The sequence below is a fragment of the Glycine max genome, chromosome 16 (genome assembly GCF_000004515.6).
Source record: "Glycine max cultivar Williams 82 chromosome 16, Glycine_max_v4.0, whole genome shotgun sequence".
Lineage (NCBI taxonomy): Eukaryota > Viridiplantae > Streptophyta > Magnoliopsida > Fabales > Fabaceae > Glycine > Glycine max.
Window position 1 is genome coordinate 6017460 of NC_038252.2, and position 24662 is coordinate 6042121.

At 32.6% G+C, this 24662-nt stretch overlaps 3 protein-coding genes across 7 annotated transcripts; 2 read left to right on the top strand and 1 right to left on the bottom strand.

The window, feature by feature from the left end:
• Positions 1–840: 840 nt before the first annotated feature.
• Positions 841–4777, bottom strand: LOC100779467 (kelch repeat-containing protein At3g27220). The gene is made up of 7 exons (XM_003548490.5): positions 4490–4777; positions 3253–3441; positions 2775–3004; positions 2271–2441; positions 1936–2041; positions 1564–1770; positions 841–1219 (listed from the first exon to the last, which is right to left on the bottom strand). Exons 1-7 carry the CDS (start codon positions 4721–4723, stop codon positions 1052–1054), a joined length of 1305 nt encoding a protein of 434 aa, XP_003548538.1. The 5' UTR covers positions 4724–4777; the 3' UTR covers positions 841–1051.
• A 2190-nt stretch (positions 4778–6967) lies between these two features.
• Positions 6968–11478, top strand: LOC100789781 (cytochrome c1-1, heme protein, mitochondrial-like). 4 transcript variants are annotated; one of them, XM_006598681.4, is made up of 8 exons: positions 6968–7139; positions 8063–8129; positions 8691–8905; positions 9597–9876; positions 9960–10031; positions 10820–10936; positions 11034–11099; positions 11190–11478. In XM_006598681.4, exons 2-8 carry the CDS (start codon positions 8073–8075, stop codon positions 11304–11306), a joined length of 924 nt encoding a protein of 307 aa, XP_006598744.1. In that variant the 5' UTR covers positions 6968–7139; positions 8063–8072; the 3' UTR covers positions 11307–11478.
• Positions 11479–15738: 4260 nt separating this feature from the next.
• On the top strand, positions 15739–23846 carry LOC100780012 (transcription factor GTE8). Of its 2 annotated transcripts, XM_006598988.4 has the most exons (11): positions 15739–16047; positions 16332–17648; positions 17790–17838; positions 17918–18049; positions 20949–21019; positions 21157–21229; positions 22380–22460; positions 22543–22658; positions 22763–22829; positions 22931–23061; positions 23146–23846. In XM_006598988.4, the coding sequence occupies exons 2-11, from the start codon at positions 16404–16406 to the stop codon at positions 23413–23415; spliced, it is 2235 nt and encodes a 744-aa protein (XP_006599051.1). In that variant the 5' UTR covers positions 15739–16047; positions 16332–16403; the 3' UTR covers positions 23416–23846. The 2 variants fall into 2 exon arrangements, with proteins under 2 accessions (XP_006599051.1, XP_003548539.1); XM_003548491.5 differs by having other exon boundaries at positions 15739–17648.
• Positions 23847–24662: the final 816 nt, after the last annotated feature.

Genomic DNA, 24662 nt, shown 5'->3' on the forward strand with positions numbered 1-24662 from the left:
AGTGCTCTACATCTGATATTTGACCATAGGAAAGCAACTTTGCATGGATATTGTTGAGGTATTTTAACACTTTTGACCAATTTTTCCTATTTGGCTAAATAATTGATTTAAGAATCAATCAACACTAATATTCTGAAGCTTAAACCAATTGATTGAAACTTCCAGCAAAATGGCGCGATATACACTTCCAGATTTGGACATTAGTTTATGTAACAAGATTTTACAGATTAATGGCGTAAACCACTTCATATTGCGCATGTGTCAATATAATTTGAAAGGAAATTGCTAATGAGGGTCAAACTCAAACAATTAAAAAAAAAACTAAAGTTTATATTTAGAAAATTATTACCCTATACTTTGAAAATCTCCAAACAAAATGCCCCATTAATGGTATTGACTTTTGTGTGTGCATAAAACTTATGACAAATTTATTAGATAATACTATTGCTTTTCTTATAACAAACTTATAACAAGTTTTCTCAGTAACATTTTGAAGAAATTAAGAATATGTTAGGTAAAGATAATATTGCTTTTCTTTTTTTTTTTCCTTTTTAAAATTTTATACAAAAGAAAGATAACAATATTTTAGCACAAATTTATTAATATAACAATTGTCTCTTCATCCTTGATTTGCACAAATGACTCCAATTGACTGTCTTTACTTTATGATAACAGATCCTACATTGTTAAGAGGAAACCAGAATGACAAAACTAATTCCATTGTGCATGTATCTGAAATTCTGAATTCCTGAAGCAAATCTGGATTATATTTGGTGTTGTTATACTGTTTTGCATGTGTAAACCAACTGTATGTAGTTTACCAAAAAAGAGTGACAAGAATAACTGCAACTTCCAATATATCCATTAAAATCTGAACTCTGTACACAAAGTAGACAAATTTTACATAACTATTGCCCTACTATTAGGGCATTGAATTAATTGAAAGGAAAAGATAAATAATTTGAATAGGCATGTGGCAGCAATGTGATTCAAAAATTGTAAAGTAAAACAAAAAAAAAACTTTTAACAAACTCAGCTTTCTTATCTCAAACTATGACAAATGTAATTTCGTTCTCCACATTTCTCCAACAACCTGTTTTGGTTGTGGGTTATCTGGCCCTCTGTCCCTTTGTCCTGATGTAAAGTATAGCCATCCATCCCAAAAACCAGTTAATGTGGTTTTTATGCGATATGGAAGCTTTCCAATCACTGACCACTTCTGCAATCAGTAATAAAACTGTCAAATGATCTGAGTTGAAGGAATATTAGTCATTACAAATAATCATGAATCATATGTTGTAAAATCACACTTCACCATCACTTCAATGAATTCATAGACAAATTCATATTGAATGTTTTTAACTTTTATGAGGTTTATTGTTGCTTCTAAAAATCAAGATTCTATGGACAATTTGACTGGTGAGTTACATGAATGATCCATTCATTTGATCACCACTCATAAAATTACAATAGCCAATAAGCAAAGTGAGAGACTAGGAGGTATTAATGGATAAAGAGAAATGCACAACCTATTTCTAATGAGCAAAAGACAGAAAAGTGTACCATTGTGTCTAAACGAAATTGGAAAACCTCCCCAACCAGCATCATCCTTTTTGTCACTGGGTGCTTTTCTGTGGTACCTCCAGTGATGATTATTGAATTGTTGACAATTACCCATGCACACTCTATATGAGAATCTGGTTTTGGCATAGCTGGCAAAATTTTCCATTTCATTTCTTCATCCAGCATATAAACATCTCCATAGACCACCTGAAACGTAAGAAAATTTAGTTCCACAAGTTCCCTTGAAATGATCATATATAGAATCCAATATATGTTGGTCTCTCAACATACTAGGCGTGAAAAATTAACTACCAAATTATTATATGTAATTTGTAAGTCATGTATGATGTTGACAAGTAGAGAAAATTATACCTCATGCCTGCGTGAACACTTGAATATAGGCGAACCGGGTTTGGCCATAAAATCACCCTCTTGTCCACCAATAACAAAAAGTCGATCATTGACTGCAATGCAAGCCCTGCACCAAATAACTAGTGTTAGATGAAAAACAACTTCCTTTTGAAGACAATGAATATCACACCACTTTTCAAGTATTGCCACAAAAAGCTTCTTAGGCTTTAATAACACAGGTTTGGTTTTCTTAAAACAAGGATTCCTATTATAAACTCAAGATTAAATGAGAACATCATGGTTAACTATTGAACAGGAATTGCAGCCTACTACTAGAATCTGAGCAGTCTGCTAACCTATGTGGTCCACCGCGTGGAATGGGAACTTCGTCCCGCCATTGTTGCTCCAATGCTTCACCATCCTTCACAGCCAAACTCCAATGATCTATTCCAGGTGTATGGCGATTCTCCTTGCTACCACCCATGACATGGAGTCTTCCTTTCCATAATTGAGTTGCAGGAGCATACCTGAAATGAAATTCTCATGTTAAAATCTCTCATTTCACAATTAAATAGCTCAACCAACTTGCCAAAGTCTAAGCCTCTAGTCAAATTAAAACTCAATCAATCATCAATGTAGTGAACAGCCAGCAATTTAACAGGAATTTCATTTGTTAAATACAAGGCCTATAGTTTTAAATTGCAATCTGGTGCCACAATTATAGCTGCAATAACCACATTATGACCACAATTTCTGTCCCATCATCCGCATTTATCTGCAGTTTAAAAAATAACATGCAACACACATTGACAAACAGCAAATGAGTGAGTGCAGTACTGATGCATATGTTAATGGCGCACCTGGGGGCTGGCAATGGTGGCAAAGGTTTCCATTTCTTTGTTGCAGTGTCTAACGAAAAGGATGCGGTAGTAGGCCCACTGCATTGGATACCATATTGTCCTGAGATAATGTATATATACCTCCCATCAGATGCTATGCCCAAATGTGAATGAGCCATTTCCTTTGGCATTTTAATCTGATCTACCCACTTGTTGCTGCTGAAATCGAACACATCAACATGCGAGTGCACCTGAAGAAACAAACAAACACAAGCCAAGCTCATTTATCACCATTTTATTAAATAAAAGAACAAAAAATAAGTAATCATCTTAGGAACTAAAAAAAATTGTAATACTTTCAGGGATAAAAAACATGTTAAAACTTGAATGAGTGTTAGTCCTTCAAATTACATTAGTTTAGTCATGAAGTTATGCCATTTTAGTGTTTAAAACTCTCATACATGAGGTCATTAAATAGGAGGAAACGAAACACACTCACATGGTCAAGATTGGCATATCCTGCAAACACATAAAACATATTCTTAATCTGTATAGAGTACCCATCTAGCCGAGGCACTGGAGCCGAGGGCATCTGCTTCCAATGCCACTCGGGAGCAGGCAAGTCTGCAAATGTAGCCGAAAGGAATCTCTCGGGACCCCTCCTTTTTGCAATCTTCCCATCTTTTCCCTGCAACAAGCACAAATTAAACAAAACAAACAAATCAACTCCTATGTGTTGGAACTTGGAAATCCTACATTGACCAATGACATGCTTTTAAATAGTGGTCCACAACCGCAATTGCAATTGGCGTAAAGGTTTTTTGACATCAGCCACATTTGCCTGCAAATTCCCCCAATTTCAAGGTTTGTGACCAAACCAGAACCACAATTTAGAACCATGACCAAAACAATGTATATAAGTGGTGGTTAACCCTTACCTTTTGAACTAACTGCCAATAAAAAAAAACTTTTGAACTAACTATTTTAATTAAGTTCGACCTTAACTCAAATTTCAAGGTGATAACAAAGTCTACCGTAGCTATTGTTGTTGGACTTCCCTTAAAAAAAAGCTATTGTTGTTGGACCACTATTATCGGGTCGTTATTAGATCATCAACAGATGTCCAAATTTCACTTCAAATGTCTAGTCCTTCACGTAAGAGAATGTATTGGAGATCACGTAATATGACCAAAATGGGTGCAATATCAAGGTTTAAAAAACACTTATTGTAAAAAAAAAATGAGAAAATGATATCAAGGTTTTAAAAAACGATCTGCAACCGTGATTTAGGGCCGCAATATCAAGGTTTTTTTTAACTATCCACGCCTGCAACACCACTGGAGTTTTGACCACATCGACCACATTTCTCCGATGATACCGCAACGCAACCGTGACAGATATTTAAAACCTTTATATATATATTGACTACTAACACGAAACAATCTCTCGAACTGATTGAATCACCACAAATGTTCAAACTTGACACTCATTGACATTGGAAATCCTAATCCTACATTGACTACTAACACGAAACATTAATCCTCACTCAACCGATAAGCTAACTTTTGGGTTAAGCTGAAACCCACATTGTCTAGAGATATAATATAACCAAATTTAAGTATATAAGTGAGGACAACTCTTATCTTAGAAGCAGAATAAGGTTGAGTTATTGATATTACGTCATACACAAATTCTAAGAGCAAAGAAGAAACGGGGTGTAAAAAAAGAATACTTACCTTGTTGTTGTTGTTGTTGTGAGGTATGGCGGTGAGATTCGGAATAAGAAGGGGTGCGTTGGTGTCGACCCAGTTGGTGGCGATGGCGAGATAGTGAGTGGAGAGGGAGGCGCGGAAGAGGTTGGCGATGAGGGCGAGGGCGAGAAATGCAGAGAGACAGAAGAAGATTAAGATTTTTGACGCAGAAGAATAATGGCTATGGTGGTGGAGAAACCTCGTTGTTGGCGATGCCATTGGTTTTTTGGGGTATCATAGAGCCATTTTTATTATTTACGTAAGAGGCAGAGAGAAGCGATATTTTGGATGGTAGAGGAAACAAACAACTGTTGGCGCCAATGGTTTTGTTTGTCTCTTTAAATAAAAGGCAAATCTATCTCATTCGTTTCTGTGTTCAGTGTTGTATACCACGCGCACCCACGCCGCAAATCTAGCTTTTTCTTTTTCTTGCATATTCGCTTTTGTGTTCACTCTATTACTTCTTTACCCTCAATTTAGACGCAATTAGGGTACTGATAAGGTCATATTATGATATGGTTCATAATTCAAATATTTTGATTAACATAATATTTTAATTATTAATGTTTGTTGATAGGATAGCCCCTCTTGACAATAAATAACTCATATAAAAGATTGTTGTATCATTGAGGATCGCGTGTCTTCTTACATATATGACACAAATAACATATGATAGGTAAATAGTTTGTTTGATCACTCATTTTGGTATTTTTTCCAAAAAAAAATACTCAAAATGATAAAAAAAAGTTAAATGATTGACATCAATAATACTCACTTGTATATTTTAATTAAATATTTTAATATTTGAATCTTGATTGACCCTTAAATATAAAATAAATTTATTGAAAGAAAAATATTTGTCTCGTTTATATTCACCATTTCTAATAAAAATTAATCACTTCTTTTCATATAAAGTATTTCATATCAATATTATCATAAAAAAAACATACGGCAGAAGTAATGGGCAAATATATACTAACACTTGCAATATCAACTCATTGCATGGTGGTTTTCATAGGCTTTTTTTTATTTGCCAAAAGTTCATTACAAAATAGTTCATTCTCTATTCAGTACCTTCATCTTGTTTATTCCCTTTTTGTCGACAGTTTCTCTAAAAAGTATAAAAATTATAAGAAAAAATATAAAAAATCATTTGTATTTTTTTAAAACTATATTTTACTAAATAGAAAAGTTAGATCCTCTGCCGTTTCCATTATTAAAAAAATAGACATATTCATTTCTATTTTTCACATAACACGGGACGACACTACAAATCAAAGGTTAAGATTATTTCCTCACTTATTGATTACTATGTGTACGCATATGTCCCCGGTTGTCTCATGTATTTCTCTTGTTACTCTCTTCTTTCTAATTTTTACATTCAATAAAAATATACTTTTTAAAGTATTAAAAATTAAACATTTTAATTTAATTATTTGAGAAATATTTTTAGCTTTTTAGTTTATAATACTATTATATTTGCTTTAAAAATAGTATATCTATAAATGATTATTCAAATAGTATTTTTATTAAGTTATTTAATATTAACCTTTTAAAATAATGAATTTAATTTTTTATATTTTATTTATTTTTATTGAGTAAGAATTTTATTTAACCGATGAGATTAAGAAACAAAAACAAAGAAACACTGTATTTTAGTATTTTCTAAGTGTGTTTACAGAAATAAAAAGACAAAATAATTAACTTCACTGATCACATAAAAAATCATATAACAAAATTATGATTGAAAATCAAGAAAAAAGTGCAAGAAAATTTTTACTTAACAGACACATAACACATAGCTTCCAAAGAAATGAATGGCTGTGATTGAACTCAGCGGCACTGAGACACTCATTGTACTTCCTTTTGCACTTTCTAAGTCCAAGTTACTATTTCTCTCTCTCTCTCTCTCTCTCTCTACTTCTTCTTCTCCTTTTTTTAATAAAAAAGTTTACTGATCCTCCTTAATTTTTTGCATGTTCTCTTAATTCTCTATTTGTAAATACTTACAATTTGTATAAAATAAAAACGAGTTAAAGGATTTTTTTTTAAATGTTTATATTGTAGTCTTTAAAATATATAATACTATTAAGGCTAAATATATTTTTATACATATAATATAATTTAATGTTTATATACTAATTTTACATTACTGTTTAAATTATTTTAAAAAGTTAACAAATTTATTATATGATTTAATGACTATGTTTACATTATCGATACTCTATAATATAACTTATTTTGATTTTATTATCTAAACTTTATTTTTTTTATTCTACTGCTTTGATTTTTTTTATGTTTACTTTGAATATGTGCAATCAGCAAGGAGTCCGGATCCTCCATTAATTTTAATTTTATTATCTAAAGCTATGTTGGAAATAATAGGATGGACATGGGCTTGAAACGAACGGTTGGCACGAGGCCCATAAGGAAAAGCCCAAACGCTAAGAGCAATTGTGGTGACGAGATCGGAACGTGGCGGAAACACGCGAATGGCTGCTACTGCTCCTTGGTTTTTTAGTTGTTGTGTTGTTGTCTTCAACTCCACACAGTTCCCTCACTTCTCTTCCCTTTGACCATTCAACCTTCCTCGCCTTTGCCTCCGTTTCGTGAGTCCACTCTTCTTCGATTCTAGGTTTCTTTTTCCATTTCCGTTTAATTGCGTCTGTATTGGTTAGGTTCCCCTTTTAATTTTATTATTAATTATTAATTATTGTTTGTGAATGAGTAAGATGTTGTTGTTTAAAGTTTTGAGTGTGCTGTTCTAATATAACGATTTAGAGCTTATGATGATTTTTAATTTGGGTTATCAGAAAATTGCGAGAGGCACTTATTTGGTGAAGGTATAATCTTGATTCAGAAAATATGCTGGTTAGAATTATATAGTAGATAGCCAGAGTTGTGTCCTCGAATAGTGGATTATTGTTTGTAATTTTTTCTTTTGTGTGTGTGTGTGTGTGTGTGTGTGTGTGTGTAATTGATGTGCTTGTGGAGCTACATCCCTTCCACATTTGCTACGTGATGGATATTGTTATTGTTGTTGTTGTTTTATCATCATCATTATTATGCTGTTACCTGGCTAGTTTTGGATCTATGATTGTTTGCATTCTTAGGGAGTAAGAAGGTAATCATTAAATCATTGTTTGTTTGGCATTTTAGATCATCTAATCCCTTTTTTGCCTTTGTTTAGGTTTCTCTTTGTTGATATATGTTTCGTACCAAACATATATGTTGTGATTGAGGTTGGAATTTGTTCAGCTATTGATATGCATCATTTTAAAGCTACCCGCATTTTTATGTAGTGTTTAAGGCTATTTTGTTGCTTGGTAAATCATCACAGCATAATTTTATGTTACATTTTTAAGTGTGATAGCATTTCCTGTGGCAAGTCTCATTGCTTGTTTTCGTGATTGTTCTGTTGCAGATGAAATTTGGTAGATTGTTTGTTACTTTCACATATATATGTTTATTTTTGTAACTTTATGTCTAGTACTTATATTAGATGGATGATGCTAATTATTTATTATCTATTTGTGTATTTTTGGGAACAACCTACAGCGTGACTGAGATGGCTGGAGGTGTTATTCAGCAGATATTGAGGAGGAAACTCCACCCTCGGTTTACTGTAAGCCACTGGCTCTCACTTCATGATAATTGGATGCTTTTGCACTTAATTGCCTTTTTAGGTCCTTATATGTTTTCATGACCTATAATGGAGATCCTTAGAATAAGTATCTTTGTTTGGGGAGTGGGGGGGGGGGGGGATGGCAAAATGGTTTCCTAGTTATGAAATGCAAATCTCTGTCCTTTTAATTCTCATTTATCTGGAAATATTTGTATGGATTAATCCCATTTCTGAGCGCTTTTTTTTACCTTGCCAAGTATGTCTTTGGATTAGCTTTCTTTGAGGAAATTATCGCTTTCTTTGCCAGCTTCTTGAGAAATCTTTCTAGAGAAATTGATTATTTTCCCAAACAATCACTAGCCGGCCAAACATGCAAGAGGGTTGAGAGGTTGGATCCAAACAATATAATCTATCTTCCAATATAAGCTCAATCCTTTTACAGACTTAAATGTGGATTTTATGCCCGTTGCATGGTTTCAATTTGTTGATAAAAAATATGTTCCCATGCAACAAGATGATTGTCTGTTGCTATTGCTAATAGCTGTTGTATATTCACTGCAGAACTCTCCCTTGTTGTCACCCATCGTAGCAAAAAAAGATGATGCTGGCTCTACTGGCAGTCAGTCCTTAAGAGCACTTGCATTAATTGGAGCTGGTTTGTCAGGTCTTTTCAGTTTTTCAACAATGGCAGCAGCTGATGAAGCTGAACATGGCCTGGCATGTCCAAGCTATCCATGGCCTCACAAGGGAATTCTTAGTTCATATGATCACGCTTCGTAAGTTTGGCTTGAATTTTCCCTATATTTTCCTATCTTTTGCTCAACAATATTGTTTACCAAATTAGAAAATAAGATAATCTTATCCCTGCTGAATTACATGTAATAATGTTTAGTTTATTGTCTCCAATTTATTAACCTTATTTTATATTTTATCACATCCTTAGATCAGCAACTCATCCTTCTTTTCCCTTGTCATTTCATATGTCTTTGATGTGATATAAGTAACATGGTTTGAATCTTGTATGTGACTCCGGTTTACATTTGTCCTCCATTCATAGTCAACATCTAATAAGTCCTTCGATGACATAAACGATGTCGCATTCATTCAAATGCCCTTAATCTGTGAGGACACCATTACTGAGAGCTATAGTCGATGTTATCTTCCTATTTTTTTGACATATGTAGTAAGGACCAATTTGATTACACTTGTATTTTTGGAGGACTAACATGGTGGTTTACTCTATTTATTATACATTGATTGCATTGTAATTTATCTAGCAAAATAGTTTAATCTCTGATTTTTGCCAAAGAAATAATTTCCTGCTTTAAGGACATTAGCTGTGGCAACTGGCAGGGTTCATAAACGATGAATACATGTTCTGCTGCTATCATGTATTTAAACCATATTTCACGTTAAGTTTATATTAATATCAATTCTTAATGCTTTCAATTAATTTTTCATGGGCAGGATTCGTCGTGGTCATCAAGTTTATACAGAAGTCTGTGCTTCCTGCCATTCTATGTCTTTGATATCGTATCGTGATTTGGTTGGTGTTGCTTATACAGAAGAAGAGGTAAAGGCTATGGCAGCTGAGATTGAGGTGGTTGATGGCCCTAACGATGAGGGTGAGATGTTTACACGCCCTGGTAAACTCAGTGATCGTTTTCCTCAGCCATATGCAAATGAAGCAGCTGCTAGGTTTGCTAATGGAGGAGCTTATCCTCCAGATCTAAGTCTTGTTACCAAAGTAATGCTAATTATTTGATAGTAATGTCTTTGGAATTTTCTAATGTATGTCTACCTGAAATATATATCCTTGTGATTTTTCAGGCCCGTCACAATGGTCAGAACTATGTTTTTGCCCTTCTGACTGGTTATCGTGACCCACCTGCTGGTGTTTCGGTAAATTCTTCTTTCTTATCTTAAGTCTTCTACTTTATTTAGTAAAGTAATTTTATACATTTTGCTCAGTTGACTGATGGAAAATGCTAGGCCACCAATATCTAGTTCTAAACCAAAATAAAACATGCTGGAAATCTGTTATAGTGGTTTTGTCACAAGTGTATGCCCAACAACTGTCAAATACTTATCTTTTTCATTCACACTAATGAGCACATGTCTGTACGTGTGGTGTAGTGGTGGGCAGGACACAGTTGAAGAGCCTTCGAATCTATCTTGAGATTTATTTTCTGTACAGCACTTCATGGATAACTTGTATCATCATATCATGCCTTTTGATATCCCTTGCATATCATATATGCCATTTTCAGGTTCAATATAATTCATTCATAAATAAATGATAAAACACACATGCACATGCTCACATGTAGGCACACATACATAACACAGGGAGTACTTATAGTGAGGAGAGAATTTTAACCATTGATTTATGTAAATTGTCAAAATTAGAACATAAATGCAAATGGTATATTCACATGATCATGTGGCCCTTAAGTGAAATATAATTTTGACCATCCTTGTAAAATCTGTGTGAGAGAGAGACTCCACGTGTGAGTCATACATACATACCCTTGTAGTGATGAGATTTCATTATGCTTTCAATAATTGATACTTTTCATGAAATCTACATATTTAGTACTAGTTCATATATCATTTTGTCCCTATACCGATGTACTGATATTGTGTTCTTAAACCTTTTTTTCATGGCTATGTTCAAAATAATAATGTAGATAAGAGAGGGACTTCATTATAATCCTTACTTTCCTGGTGGAGCAATTGCCATGCCTAAAATGCTTAATGATGGTGCTGTGGAATATGAAGATGGTACTCCTGCTACAGAAGCTCAGGTATTAAATTTGCTTCTGGAGGAATATGGTTTAGTAAATCTTCTTAAAAATGGGATTTGATAGAATCTAGCTCATTTTCTCTTAATGTTTGTTGCAGATGGGGAAGGATGTTGTGTCATTCTTAACTTGGGCCGCCGAACCCGAGATGGAAGAGAGAAAACTGGTCTGTTTCTTTTGCTGCTATCATGTTTCCAATAGATCGATAAAGACACGCATATCCTGTTTTCTAACTACACTTGTTATGCATATGCAGATGGGATTTAAATGGATATTTGTACTGTCATTGGCACTACTTCAGGCTGCCTATTACCGCCGCTTGAGGTGGTCAGTTCTAAAGTCTCGCAAGCTGGTTCTTGATGTTGTCAACTAGCTCTGCCTCGAGTTTCATTTTCACTTGAACAAAGTTTACTGTTGGCAATAATTTGTCAGATGATTAAGTTGTTTCATCATTTCAAATTCTTTCAGCTAAGTTAATGTTTAATGGAACAACAACTAGAAGAGTGTTATAATTTTGTTTGAGATAAAAAAAAATGTTCCATGCACGAGATGCGTTTAATTTTTCTCATCACCCATCTCGGACTTGTGTATTGTTGCATTTTCCGAGAGCTGTTCCTGTTTCATAAACTATTGAATTTTGTGGAACTTGTCGTTATTATTCAAGAAAAATAATAGATAAATATGCTCACGTTGGAAATTAAAAGATTGATTATTTTCTCTAATGATTAAGTGTTATTCTGTTGCGTGCCAGTGGTGTTTAGAGCATATTCAGTATGCTTAAAAATAAGCTTATCTTGCAATCGTGAGTTAAAAGTGTTAAAAGATGTTAACGTGGAGAGAGTTAATAATGGTTACACATAAAAAAATTGTATAGATAGATAGAGAGAGGGTTCGATTCATACTAATTAGGTACACTCAGTCTTATATTGATACTATAAATTAAAATATATATTACATTAATTAAGATTCTTATATTATACAACTTGGCAACTTAGATATTTATAATATTTCTCTTTTTTAAAAAATATTTTTTTTATTTTTAATGTAGTATTAGATAGCTTTATTTTGAAATTCACCATTATATTAAAGTATATACAAATTTAAGATTTTTTTTTTTTTTTTGCTGAATATGGAAATTTAAGATTAACCTAGAAGTATGATACTTTGTTTATGTATTTTAAAAATAATGCAATGTATATTTACAAATATATGAAAAAAAGTTATTATTGTTTAGTTTTTACAAGATTTGTCACAAATAATTTATGTAACATACAATTATAATTTAATGATTAGAGTGATAAAAAAATATTTTATATAAATGGTTTATGAATATATCCAATTTGGTATAAATTTATTTTTCCTTGTATAAATTTCACTCGTATATATATACGTGGTGAAAATTAAAATTTAGTCTAAATTCAATAATTTTGATTCTGTTATAATTCTTATATATTTTTTTCGCTTTAACTATATTCATTTAAGATATTATACAAATTTTAATTTAATTAATTAAAATATAAAAATTAAAAAAGTATGTAAAATTAAAAATTAGAGAAAAATTGTAAATTTTTTAAAATAATGGAACCAAAATTGTGGGTTGAAAATTACAAAAAGACCAAAATTATAACTTATCCTAAAAGTTAATGATCATAAGCCACTTAAAAAAGTTGTGCATATTTAATTTTGAATATTAAGCATTCAAATATAATTTAATTAAATATATTTATTATTTTCATTTATTAAGTTTTGCATTCATATGTTTCATATGTATAGGAAACATTTCAGGTGAGAATTCTTATTCTCATTGTAAGAAATGAGAATTGTAATTTGAATCATACAACTCCACATGAATGATAAAGATTAAAATTTAATTAATAATCACATGACCACTTAAAAAAATTATAATCATATTTTTCTTTCAAGCGTGATCATTCATATATTTTCTAATAATTTATAATTTTAATTCTTATTTCTAAAAATAAAAATAATTCTGGTTTAACAATCAATGCTCTCTCACTCTTTATATATAATATATATGAGGATGGGAGGAAATAGGAATACATAATGACCAATTATCTTACCATAGATGATCAAAATAAAATAATTAAGTCATATTACTTTTTAAAATTATCACTTAATAATAATTTTGATCATCTATGAATAACTGTATGACGTAAATTTATTCTTCACACTCTTATAAAAATGTTCCCCTCATTAAATATTTTTCTTTTCTCAAATCCATAAAAGAGTATTGTTTATATGTTATTAGCTAGTTTACATAAGCAACTTATAAAGTAGGTTTATATTTTCTTTATTCATTTTTGCATGTACTGCCATTAAAATACACTTATAGTTGGAATGAAGAATATGTAGGGATCAGAACAGGATGAGTTGGGGATGAGTTTAACTTTCGTAATCCCCATTCCCAGAAAAATCAGAGCAAGTTCGGATAATAAATAGACCAGTTTAAATTTTAATGCTCATTTTCATCCCTAACAAGTTTTATCAGGTTCAATATACTTATATATAAATCATCACACCTTCTTTTATGTATGCTTTTAATTTACTTATACATTTTTAAATAAATTATATATTAAGTTATTAATTATATTTTAATTCAAACAATATATAAGAAATAAAAATAATAAAGAAATTAAAGTTAAATTATGTTTTAGTTAAATGTATAATTTTAAATTTTATTTAATTATTATTATTTAAATCATTCAATTATTAAACTAACTAACTTATATTTAAAAAATAAAATTATAACAATAAAATTTTATATATATTATATGTATATACGTTGTAACAAAAAGTCATAAAAGAATATAAGAGTGAATAATACAGATATGGGTATGGAGATAGTTAGCTATATTTTTAAAAAAATAAAATCAAATAATACTCATATAGTACCCGGTCAAAGTAGATAAGTTCAAGTCACTGGTGAATTCAAGTGGGTAAATTAAAATTAAACTCATATACAAAATACAACTAATACAAGTATAGAAACTTCCCATTTAGTATAATAAAAACAATAATGATTTTTTAATCGAAACGTTCCAAAAAAATTAAAAACGAAAATAAATTTTTTTTTTCCATGATTTAATTTTTACATCTAAATTTCATTTCTCTGGTTATTTCCTGACAAAAAAATCTATTTCATTTTATTCAAAATGTCTAAAGGTATAAAATAAGATATAAAGAAATGAAATAAGAATAGAAAGTCTAGAAGAGTAGATCGTGCTGATCCCACCGACCACAGCCAGATCCGAATCTCACATCTCCCAAACCTAAAACCAATTTTATTATTCAGATCCAACCCTCAACAATATTAGCTGTCAGTCACACTTGTAAAATAATTTGCCAATATTCATAGGACAATATACAAAACAATTAGTTTTTATTATTTCTTTATTCTGTGGAAAGAAACAATTAGTTTTCTTAAAAAAAAAATCTATGGGCAATATACAAATATGTTTTTTTTCTCTGGTTTGCTACTTTACTTCAAATACATGTTGTAATTTGATAAAACATCTATCATTGGTAAATTCAACAACATAGATACCATTTGAAATAAGGTTGTTTTAATTAACTTTTTATATCATCTTCTCAATTAGCATAAAAGAATACATCACACTTTTTTATTTATATATTTGACGTTTATGCTAAAAAAAAAGACTAAAACAAAACCCTTCAAATACATAAAGAATCAAAATAAAATTTTTAAAATTCAAAAGATTAAAATGTAAAAATACTAAAATATAAAGGATTAAAATTAACATTTAACCTAAATTTTATATATATTACAAATAAGTTGATAGAGGAATGTTTATTACACACTCACATACAATTTTTTTTATATAAATATAAGCTACAATTTTTTATACAAATATAATTTTGGTGGTTGTGATTCAATTTAAAAAATTTTGTTTTCAATTTATAATATTTTCAATGAAGTGACAACATTTGATTAAATCAAATGTGTCCAACACCTCACAATCAATTTAGTCCATGCAAGTCTTTATCGTTTTTCTTATTTTGATGTCAAAAAGTTTAAACTTAAAAGTAATTAGTGTGTGTTTGAAAAACAATTGGGTCTAACACAAATGAAAGTTGAGATCAAAGCTACACATAAACATAATTGTTTTTGTTTGAAAAAGTATGATTCTTTAGTTCAATATGGACACAATGCCTATTCCAACATACTTTTAGTTGCTTCAATATCTAACACACATCCTCTTTTCTCAATTGTGCAAACAAACAAACTACACATATTTTATATTTCTCTTTTAACCACCTATTTCTCTCTCGCTCTTTCTTTTATATTTATTTGTATACTCATTCTTTTAATTATTCATTTCTTTTATATTTATTTTTAAATTGATTCCCAATAAAGTTTTAAAAAAATTATAATTAGATACTTAATCATGCAAATTTTATTTAATTGAGTCTCTAAAATTTTTAAAACCACAAAAAATACCTCTTTTTTACAATTTTAATCGTCATTAACTAACTTCAAGTCTCAATTACAAAAAATAATTTGACAACATTATGAAATCAATTACAATTATTTTTTTCTAAAGACGTAGTTAAAAAAGTTCAAATCGTTTAAAACCAGTTAATTAATTAATTTAACCTAAAGATAATAAATTGTGTATAATAACCAAATTATTCAAAAAATTCGGTCTCTATCACAAGTTTCAACACCAGGTCGCATCGCATCCGTTAACTGTACATCGTACGGCTGAGACTCGTTATCAAGCGATGCAAATTGCAAGGAAAGGCGGAATTATTATTTTATTATTATTATATTAAAGGAGACGAGAGCTGAGCTTATGTTCTTCGCTTCACTCTCGTCTCCTTCGTTTCAACCACAAACGTCCCCTCTGCAACGACGTCGTTTTTCTTCTTCTTCTTCTTCTCCGGTTAAGTTCCCGCTTTCAGTAAAACGCGTTTTCTGCAAATTCAGCTAGGGTTTCACTCGAGCCGCGATCTCCATCCCTAGCTCGCCGAGTTTTCTCCTCTTCGGGTTCTTATCTCCGCCGCGTCTGAATTCGCTGTTCCCCTGAATAGAAGAAAGGACTTCGAATTTCGCTGCTTTCAGTTAGTAGCTGGTAATTGATTTGGGTCTTTGGTTCCATTTTGAAGTTAACCTCTGTGGTGGAAGCTGTGTAGTAATTACCTACACCAGTTGTATATCAGTGTGTTTCTTGTTGTTGTTAGAGTTAATAAAAAAAGGGGGATTTGAATTTCTCGCACTTATTGAGTTTGTTTGTTTCTTTAATTTTCGGTGTCTTGTCTTCCCCCTTTTGTACTAGGGTTCCAAGTAGCAGAGAGCACGGTATTGATTTTTTTTTAGTTTGTTTCATTAATTTAATTACTGTGTAACTTTCAACAGTAATCCTGAACTGCACTTGGCCGTTGGGTTTTGTTGGGGAGCTGCGGTTTTTGGTTGATTGAATAATTGAACATGGTGATATCGAAGAGTAGGCTGTCTGGGGGTTATTTTGGGAATGCACTAGATACTGCTGGTGAATCTGAGGGTTCTGGTAGCTCGGGAAGAATAGATACCGAAATTACAGTTTCGGAGGATTCGAGTATCCCCACGAGGAAATGTATTAGTTTGAATTCGAGTCGCCATGATGCGTTTGGTGCTCCCGTGCAAGTTGTTCCCTTGTCGAATATGCCACTTTCTCAGAGAAAAGATCTGGTGCAAAGGTTGAGGTCTGAGCTTGAGCAGATTCGGCTGCTTCAGAAGAAAATCGAACAGCAGAGGACGAATGGTGTTGCATTGTCGTCCTCCAGTGATATTCTCAGCTGTAGTAATGGGAATAATGGGCATCGAGTGGAAAGGGATAAAAAGCCATCAATGTCCAGTTCTGCACCGGGGAATAAAGTGAAGCCGTCGGGTAATAAGAATCAGAAGTCTCGTGGATGGAACCGGGGTTCTTCTGGGAAGTTTGAGTCTGCAGTGCAGTCTGCTTCACCGTCCACTGCGAATGCTATGTTGATGAAAGATTGTGAGTTGCTGTTGAAACGGTTGATGAGTCACCAGTATGCTTGGGTTTTCAAGACCCCTGTGGATGTGGTGAAGTTGAATCTTCCGGATTATTTCACTATTATTAAGCGTCCAATGGATTTGGGAACAGTAAAAAGCAAGTTAGCTGCTGGAGAATATGCTGGTCCACTGGAATTTGCTGATGATGTTAAGCTTACATTTTCAAATGCAATGAACTATAATCCGTCTGGGAATGATGTCCATCTCATGGCTGATACCCTCAATAAATATTTTGAGTTGAGATGGAAAGCAATTGAGAAGAAACTGCCAAAAAGTGATGTTCTGCCAATACCTGCAAAGCCAGACAATAGTGAAGGTGTAAAAACTAAAAGACAAGCGCCTCCTTCAAAAAAGAGGAAAATTGCCTCATTACCCCCTCAACCTAAAGTTATGCCACCTACAAAGAAGGTTATGTCGGATCAAGAGAAGCATGATCTAGGTCGAGAATTGGAGTCTCTTCTGGGAGAAATGCCTATGCATATCATTGATTTCTTAAAAGAACATAGTTCAAATGGTAGAGAATGTGGAGATGACGAGATTGAGATCGATATTGATGATCTCAGTGATGATACCCTGTTCACATTACGAAAGCTTTTGGATGACTTTTTGCAAGAGAAGCAAAAGAACAAAGCAAAAGTTGAAGCATGTGAAGTAGAGGTACCTCCCTACTACTTAACCGTTTAATAAATTAAGCTATTATCACATTGTGTTTGAAGTATACCCATCTCCTTCTCCACAATGGGATGTCAGTCTTACACACACATGATTTGACTTCTGGTTATCTGTTTTCTGTTGCAGGTGTTGAATGATTCTGGACCAAGCAATTCCTCATTGCAACCATTTAAAGGTGTTGTGTTTGTGTCTGTGTGTACACATGTAAATGGATACTGTATTTTTTTTTGTATTTAAATTTGTTCTACTTGTAGGTAATGATCCAGCGGATGAAGAGGTGGACATTGGTGGAAATGAGCCCCCTGTGTCAAGCTATTCTCATGTGGAGATTGAAAAGGATACAACTTACAGAGTGAACAAAAGCCTAAGCCCAGGCAGCTCAAATGGTAAGTAAGATTTAAATTTCCCTATGATGTTCTTGAATACTTAGAGTGACAGTGGTTCCTTTGTCTGTGGAGATTTTACTATAGGAATAGGATATATTTGGTACATGACACTGGAAATATCTTATTATTTAATCAAGTAATGCCCCTAAATGTAGCTTGAATTCCTTCTGATGTTTTTAAACCTGTAATTTTTTCTCCAGTCTTTTGTTGTTGATGGTTTTGGAAGATGGATATTTCAGAAAAACAATATGTTTGCATTATGCATATCATGCTTTTTAATTTTCATATTAATTCAAGATTATGTGATCCTCCATCTGTGTATTTCTTAATTTCATAACAAAAGAAATATCATTCATTTGTGCTACTAGCAGCTACTATCTATATCTATATGTGCACAATAGAGCTTCTCCAAATACTCTGAAAACCTACTCCAAATTTTGCATGCTACCTGACAACTAAGAAACGTGCTGCTGTCCTATAATTTGAACTACTTATCACTGTCAATTAATTCAGAGTTCAGCAGAGTGCCCCAACATGCTGAAAAAGGGAAATGGGGTGCCTGCTTATTTTACTACCGTCATGCCAATACCACCATGTTTTTTGTGACAATTAGTTAATTAAAAATCTTAGTTCATCATATCATATGTGAATGTGACAGTGGTTGATGGATTTGATTACATGACCAGTGTAGTATGTCTACCTTCAATTTCATATTTAGTTGGCTCATTTGTTATAATGTATTTTTAGAAAATAATCTTTGAAGTCTATGTTAACATGTATGCAAAGTGAAAACAAGTGAATTGCATTTTGCTATCACATAGAAAGCAATTGCTTGGTTGTCAAATAAGGGAGTGAGTTTTCACATTTTAATGTTAAATCATGTGGTGGCTGGCAGGTGATTTGTAAGTCTTATCATATTTGATAATTGATATATATGTTAATGGATATTAGCTATATTGTGATGTCACCTCTTAGGATGAGATTGTCCTTTAGATGGATAGAGGAAAGAGAAGTCAGAGGGAAGAGATGGTTAAATCTTACTAGGATGGCTATTTTAAGTCATGACATTTCTTCTGTATGTTGATTTAACACCCATTGTTACAATAAAAATAAGTAATGATAGTAATTAAATTATTCATCCAAAATTTAAATTTTCAAAACAAGGTTTGAAATAATTCCTCATTCATATTGAAAATAGCAAATGAACAAGTTTTTAAGGAAAATAAATCAATATACCCAAAATTGGGGCATCTACTTGCTAATCCACATATTAAAGAACTATACTTATTCAGACACAAGCGACCATTTATTCAAATTAAATACTAACCAATCTAAAAGTAAACTAAGTTAAGGAAATACCGAGTATTCATGTCTCCTCACCGATGTTGTCTTTCTCTGGATTTTGGAAACATTACTTTTAGTGAGATAGAATCCCAGTAAATAAAACAAGTTAAAAAAAAAGGGAGTTTGCAAACTGTGTTCTTAGCCGATGCAATAATAGAAAAACTCAACCATGGTATCTACAAAATAAACTCATAAAAAAATTCTTTAATTCAAGTATGCACTATCCACTTCATAATAAAAGAAAAAAATGATTTAAAAAGTTGGACATCCATACCCAAAGCATTTAGTTGTAAACAGGACCCGGTGATTCCCGGAATCACTTAAATTGACCCTTTGGTTTTTGGAATCAGTGTGAATTTCAGATTCTCTAAGGTTTATAAGCTCATTTTCATACAATGGCGTTCTACTGTTTTTCCCATCCGAAATGGAAGTAACTCTTATCTCATCCCAGTTGTAGGCATGTTCAATAATCAAATATTTGTTTTCCCAGTCCGGATGGAGGTATCTCGTATCCCATCACAAGTTCAAATTTTAGGTATCTGTCTGCCTTCTCCATCCTAGATGGAGGTATGTTTTATCTCATTGTATTTTCAGAATAGAATGTATTCTGTAATTCCTTCCCAGAAAATAAACGTTGCCATCCTGAATGACTAACAATGGGGCATTCAACCCCCACCCACCACCACAGAAATCAATTCCATTAGAGAACAAACCTACAATAATATTTCAAACAAACACTTAAACCACCTGAAAAATCTCCAATTTTCTTGTCAAAACCCAATGGAAATCTCATTCCCCAAGAAATCATTAGGTTACACATATATCCCCAATTACTCTTACCAAAAACTCCAATTGAAGTTTAGAAGAGAGGTTGTTCTACTCACCTCTAAACAAATGTTGATGGTGTTTCTCTCGGTGTATTGGCTGGCACTCCCAGAGGTTTGGTTTTTGGCCTAAGTTTCCAAGAATGGTAATCGATTATCTTCTTACTCCCCCACTCAAGGCAAAATAAACCTTGTAAATGGGAACTCCATCTTGGATAAAAGGATTTTAAGAATTTGGGATGTTACAATTGAATTGAACTTTAGTCATTTTATTTTTAAACTTATTTAGGGAGAGAAAGTTGTGCTCTGTGTATTTTTTTTGTGCCAATATTTAAATGTAGCACTTGATAATTGTGTTTGGTGCGTGCTTTTGCAAGTAGATGTATTTCTTATTTCATAATACATGTAAGGATTATGTCAGTTAAGTTTTCATAAAAAAATATTGAATAGATCACAAGTTTGCTACTAACTGCTTGCAGAATACACACACACACACACACAAACACACTTCTTTTTCTTGTTGTACATTTTCATAGCATTTTTTTTTGTTTTCAATAAGGATAAGACTCTCTCCCTCATCAATAGTTCTTTATGGGTAGCGCATGCTGTTGCATTACGTTTTAGGTCCAAAGTAATTTCTAGGGCTAATGTGCCTGTATTTTTGCTTTTGATGTTTAATTCGAAGGCTTTTTTATGTTAATTAGTGGCCATGTATAATGTCTGTGTTGCAGATACAGACTCTGATAGTTCTTCTGATAGCGAAGCCGATGATGTTAAAGCAAGTCCAGCAAATGTAGCAAAGGTCTTGTTTGATTATTATGAGATTTTATTTTTGTTTAGTAATCTCTTAATTTTTATTGTTTGATTGCGGGTGTTGTTATAGATCCTGTATGATTTTTTTTATATATAGTATAATTATTCATTGAAGTTCTTCTTCAGGCACCAGAAAATCTGGGTTCTGAAGCTCAGTTGGATGAAATGACCATGGCTGCTGCTACTCTTGAAAGAAATCGTGAGTAATTATTTGTCATTTTGTGCTATTTAAAGTTGATCTAGTATGATCTGCAATATGAAACAGAGGTCAACTTACACAACTAAAACTCGACTCTTCCCTCCCATTGTTTGTCTCCTGTTTGTGTTGCATGGATTGTTTATTCCACAATATCTTTTTCTGTAGATTCTTAGTTGGATATCTTTAGTCAGTGCCATACATACTGTGCTTTCTGTAATCCTGGTGCTGCAAGTTAATATTTTTAGCATAATCTGACTGCTGAGGTTGCCCTTTGGTGAACTGATTTTTGAGGATTCATATTGATTATCGATCATTTTAAAGATAGCATATTGTAGAAATAAACTCTTGTGAGCTAAGAGTACACCAACATTTTCTGCGCCATTACCTTCTGTTGTCTCTCAGTAAAACTGTGGCATTTGTGATTTGATAGCTTTAAGTGAGCTTGTGTAATCGAATGAACCCTTGATGAAATACCAAAATAGTTTCATCGGAGAAATACCATTTAACATGTCAGACTAGTGATGGAATATTATAATGACCCCAAAATAAACACATGGGTTACCAAGATTTAGCAGGAAAAAAGGTTTAGTTGATCTTGATATGCTCTTCATATTGTTTTGGGGAAAGTAATGCTGAATTTTGGGAATTTAAGCCTAAATCATATTTGAGTTTCTGGAATTGAGAGCATGCATAAACTCTGAACAAGTTGTCAAGACTCAACACCAAACTTTACTAAAAATAAAAACTTTTAAAATGAATTGTTTTTTGTAAACATTGTCAAACTTAATGAAACTGAACAGTATTCTCAAAAAGTAATTTGAAAGAGCACCCAAGTGAAGTGTAAGAAAGTCAATGAAAAGGTTCCTGTTACTTTAATTATATACAGTAATTATTATGATTTATAAGCCTTATTTTCAAGTAACAATGATTTGATGTGAAACCATCTCTGTATGTTCTTATTGATACATTTCAGACTTGGATTAGGGACTATTACTTGACTAATATTATCAATGTTGTGATAAGTTTATATTTCTGTACTTGCTACTTGCTAGCCGTGAACTGTGTTAGTTATCCTTTAATATTATTTACAACTAAGTTTCTTGGCCATTGCTATACTGACTTAGACTCTGACCCTTTATTTCTTACACAGAATCTGTTAGTGGCTTAGATCAACTTGAGGATAACTCTCAGCATAAGCCAAGTTCTTTTGATTCTGATTGCCAACAAGATGGTAAGAGTGGGTGGATTTTGGAAGATATTGTTTTACTGTTATGTAGGATGATTACACACTGATAATCTTTTCAATGTTGTAGGGGACAGTGCTCCAACTGAGAGACAGGTCTCACCCGATAAACTTTATCGAGCTGCTGTATTGAAGAAACGATTTCTTGATACCATCTTGAAAGCTCGAGAAAAGACACTCACACAGGTAAGTTAAATCTCATGTTTGAGCTCTCCACGAAACTTGCTATACTCATGTTATCCTTCTGATCATTGTTGAATCTGTATTCTGATTTGCTTCAATTGGGTCAGGGTGAAAAGGGGGATCCTGAGAAATTGCGCCAGGAAAGGGAGAAACTGGAGATGGAGCAAAAGAAAGGTGCTTTAAGCATCATACTTGTGTGCTATTATAAAAGTGATTTGCCCAGACGACTGTTTAATAACTAATCCTCTCTGTTGATCCAACTCATTATCGAGCAGAAAAGGCAAGGCTACAAGCAGAAGCAAAGGCAGCTGAAGATGCTCGAAAGCGGGCAGAAGAAGAAGCTGCTGCAGAAGCCAGACGAAAAAGGGAGCTTGAGAGAGAAGCTGCACGGCAAGCATTGCTCCAGGTAAATAACAGTTTCTCGCCAAAAATACATCTATTTGCTTGTTTACTCTGGATTTGATTGGAGCATGTACTGGCATCTGCGCAGATGGAAAAGACTGTTGAAATCAATGAGAATTCTCGGATTCTCGAAGATTTGGAAATGCTTAGAGCTGTACCTGCTGAGCAATTGCCAAGTTCTGTAGATGAGACGAGTCCTGCACACTCTCAGGATGGTCTGGGTAGTTTCAAGTTTGGGAGTAGTAACCCCTTGGAACAACTAGGATTATATATCAAAGCCGACGATGAAGAGGAGGAAGGAGAGCCACCTTGTATTCCAAATCCTGTAAATGATGTAGAAGAGGGTGAGATTGATTAAAAGTTATGCACATATTGTATGATAAATTGAGGATCGAAGTATACTTAATCTTGATCCCAAAAAAGTTCCCAAATTAATGCATTAACATAAGTGGGACGAAGCATATTTTCTTATGGAAGCATTCAGCTTCTAGAAGGGTAATATATTCAGTTTTGGGCTGTGATGGCAATAGAGGAACAGTTTGAACAGAAACTAAGCTATGTTTGGGGCTGTTTGCAATGAAAATAGAAGTAATACATCAACCTTCTTGTTTTTATAAATACTGGCTGGTGGCTAGAGGCTAAAGCATCGCGTCCCTTCGTAGTTCGTATAGGTTATGTTGTACAAAAAAAATAGAATCTGGGAACATACATTGTTGTAGCTCCATCTTTAGATACTTCGTACTTGTATTTGCGTCTGGCTATTCCTTTATTAACTTAGAATTTTGGTTACAATTTTAAAGGCTGTTTCATCTTCAGACATTGAAACGTTTTGGTATATAGCATAGTTAAGGAAACTTAATTGTTCCGTTTGTTTTGTTATCATTTTTGGTGAAACGTTTTCGTATATAATTGCAAAATTAAATATTCTTTCCTGCTTCTACGATATGTAAATAAAATGTTGAAAGCCAAATCTCATTTTCTGCAGGCATTAGGATGGGAAACAATTAATCAATCACCTAAATTTGGAAACTAAAAAAGTAAAAAGGGTAGTTCGAAATGACAATAATTATGTTCAACAAAGTTTACTGACAACGGCAATGCCTGTTTATTTATTTTTCATTTTAGACTTTTACAAGCATGCCAAAAAGGGTAACCCAACCTAAATAATGATTGAGATTTTTTTATTTTTAGGGAATGTGTCAATTTAAGTATTTAACTTTGAGTTTAATAGTCTGTATTGAGGAGTTATAATTTGATTTGATGGTTAGAATCTCTCATAGTAATAATTCAAAAATTTTCTATTAACAATAACATTTGTTGATAAGAAAAAAGTAATAATACATTGACAATGTAAAGTATATTTACACTCATCCAATCAGAAATTATCATCAATATGATTTTTAAGGTGATTATTTTAAAAGTTAACGAATTTATTATATATTATGTAATATTATTTTATACTTTTAGTGCATAACATATTTTCTCTTTTAACTTTTGTTGGTGTAACTAATGATGATGATTCTATAACAAAGAAGATAGAAGATGCAAGTTTTCGAGGTGAGGGTAAACACGAATCTTTAAATTCAATTTATTTTTGCCAACCTT

What these genes read in the sequence shown, in the direction of transcription:
- LOC100779467 (XM_003548490.5), bottom strand. Translation starts at nt 4,723, where the DNA reads ATGGCATCGCCAACAACGAGGTTTCTCCACCACCATAGCCATTATTCT. An exon ending in GATATGCCAATCTTGACCAT is followed by an intron (nt 3,005 to 3,252) that starts GTGAGTGTGTTT and finishes TTGTTTCTTCAG; the next exon opens with GTGCACTCGCATGTTGATGT. An exon ending in CCACGCGGTGGACCACATAG is followed by an intron (nt 2,042 to 2,270) that starts GTTAGCAGACTG and finishes TATTTGGTGCAG; the next exon opens with GGCTTGCATTGCAGTCAATG.
- LOC100789781 (XM_006598681.4), top strand. Translation starts at nt 8,073, where the DNA reads ATGGCTGGAGGTGTTATTCAGCAGATATTGAGGAGGAAACTCCACCCT. An exon ending in AACTCCACCCTCGGTTTACT is followed by an intron (nt 8,130 to 8,690) that starts GTAAGCCACTGG and finishes TATTCACTGCAG; the next exon opens with AACTCTCCCTTGTTGTCACC. An exon ending in CTCCTGCTACAGAAGCTCAG is followed by an intron (nt 10,937 to 11,033) that starts GTATTAAATTTG and finishes TGTTTGTTGCAG; the next exon opens with ATGGGGAAGGATGTTGTGTC.
- LOC100780012 (XM_003548491.5), top strand. Translation starts at nt 16,404, where the DNA reads ATGGTGATATCGAAGAGTAGGCTGTCTGGGGGTTATTTTGGGAATGCA. An exon ending in AAGCCCAGGCAGCTCAAATG is followed by an intron (nt 18,050 to 20,948) that starts GTAAGTAAGATT and finishes TCTGTGTTGCAG; the next exon opens with ATACAGACTCTGATAGTTCT. An exon ending in TGCTACTCTTGAAAGAAATC is followed by an intron (nt 21,230 to 22,379) that starts GTGAGTAATTAT and finishes TTTCTTACACAG; the next exon opens with AATCTGTTAGTGGCTTAGAT.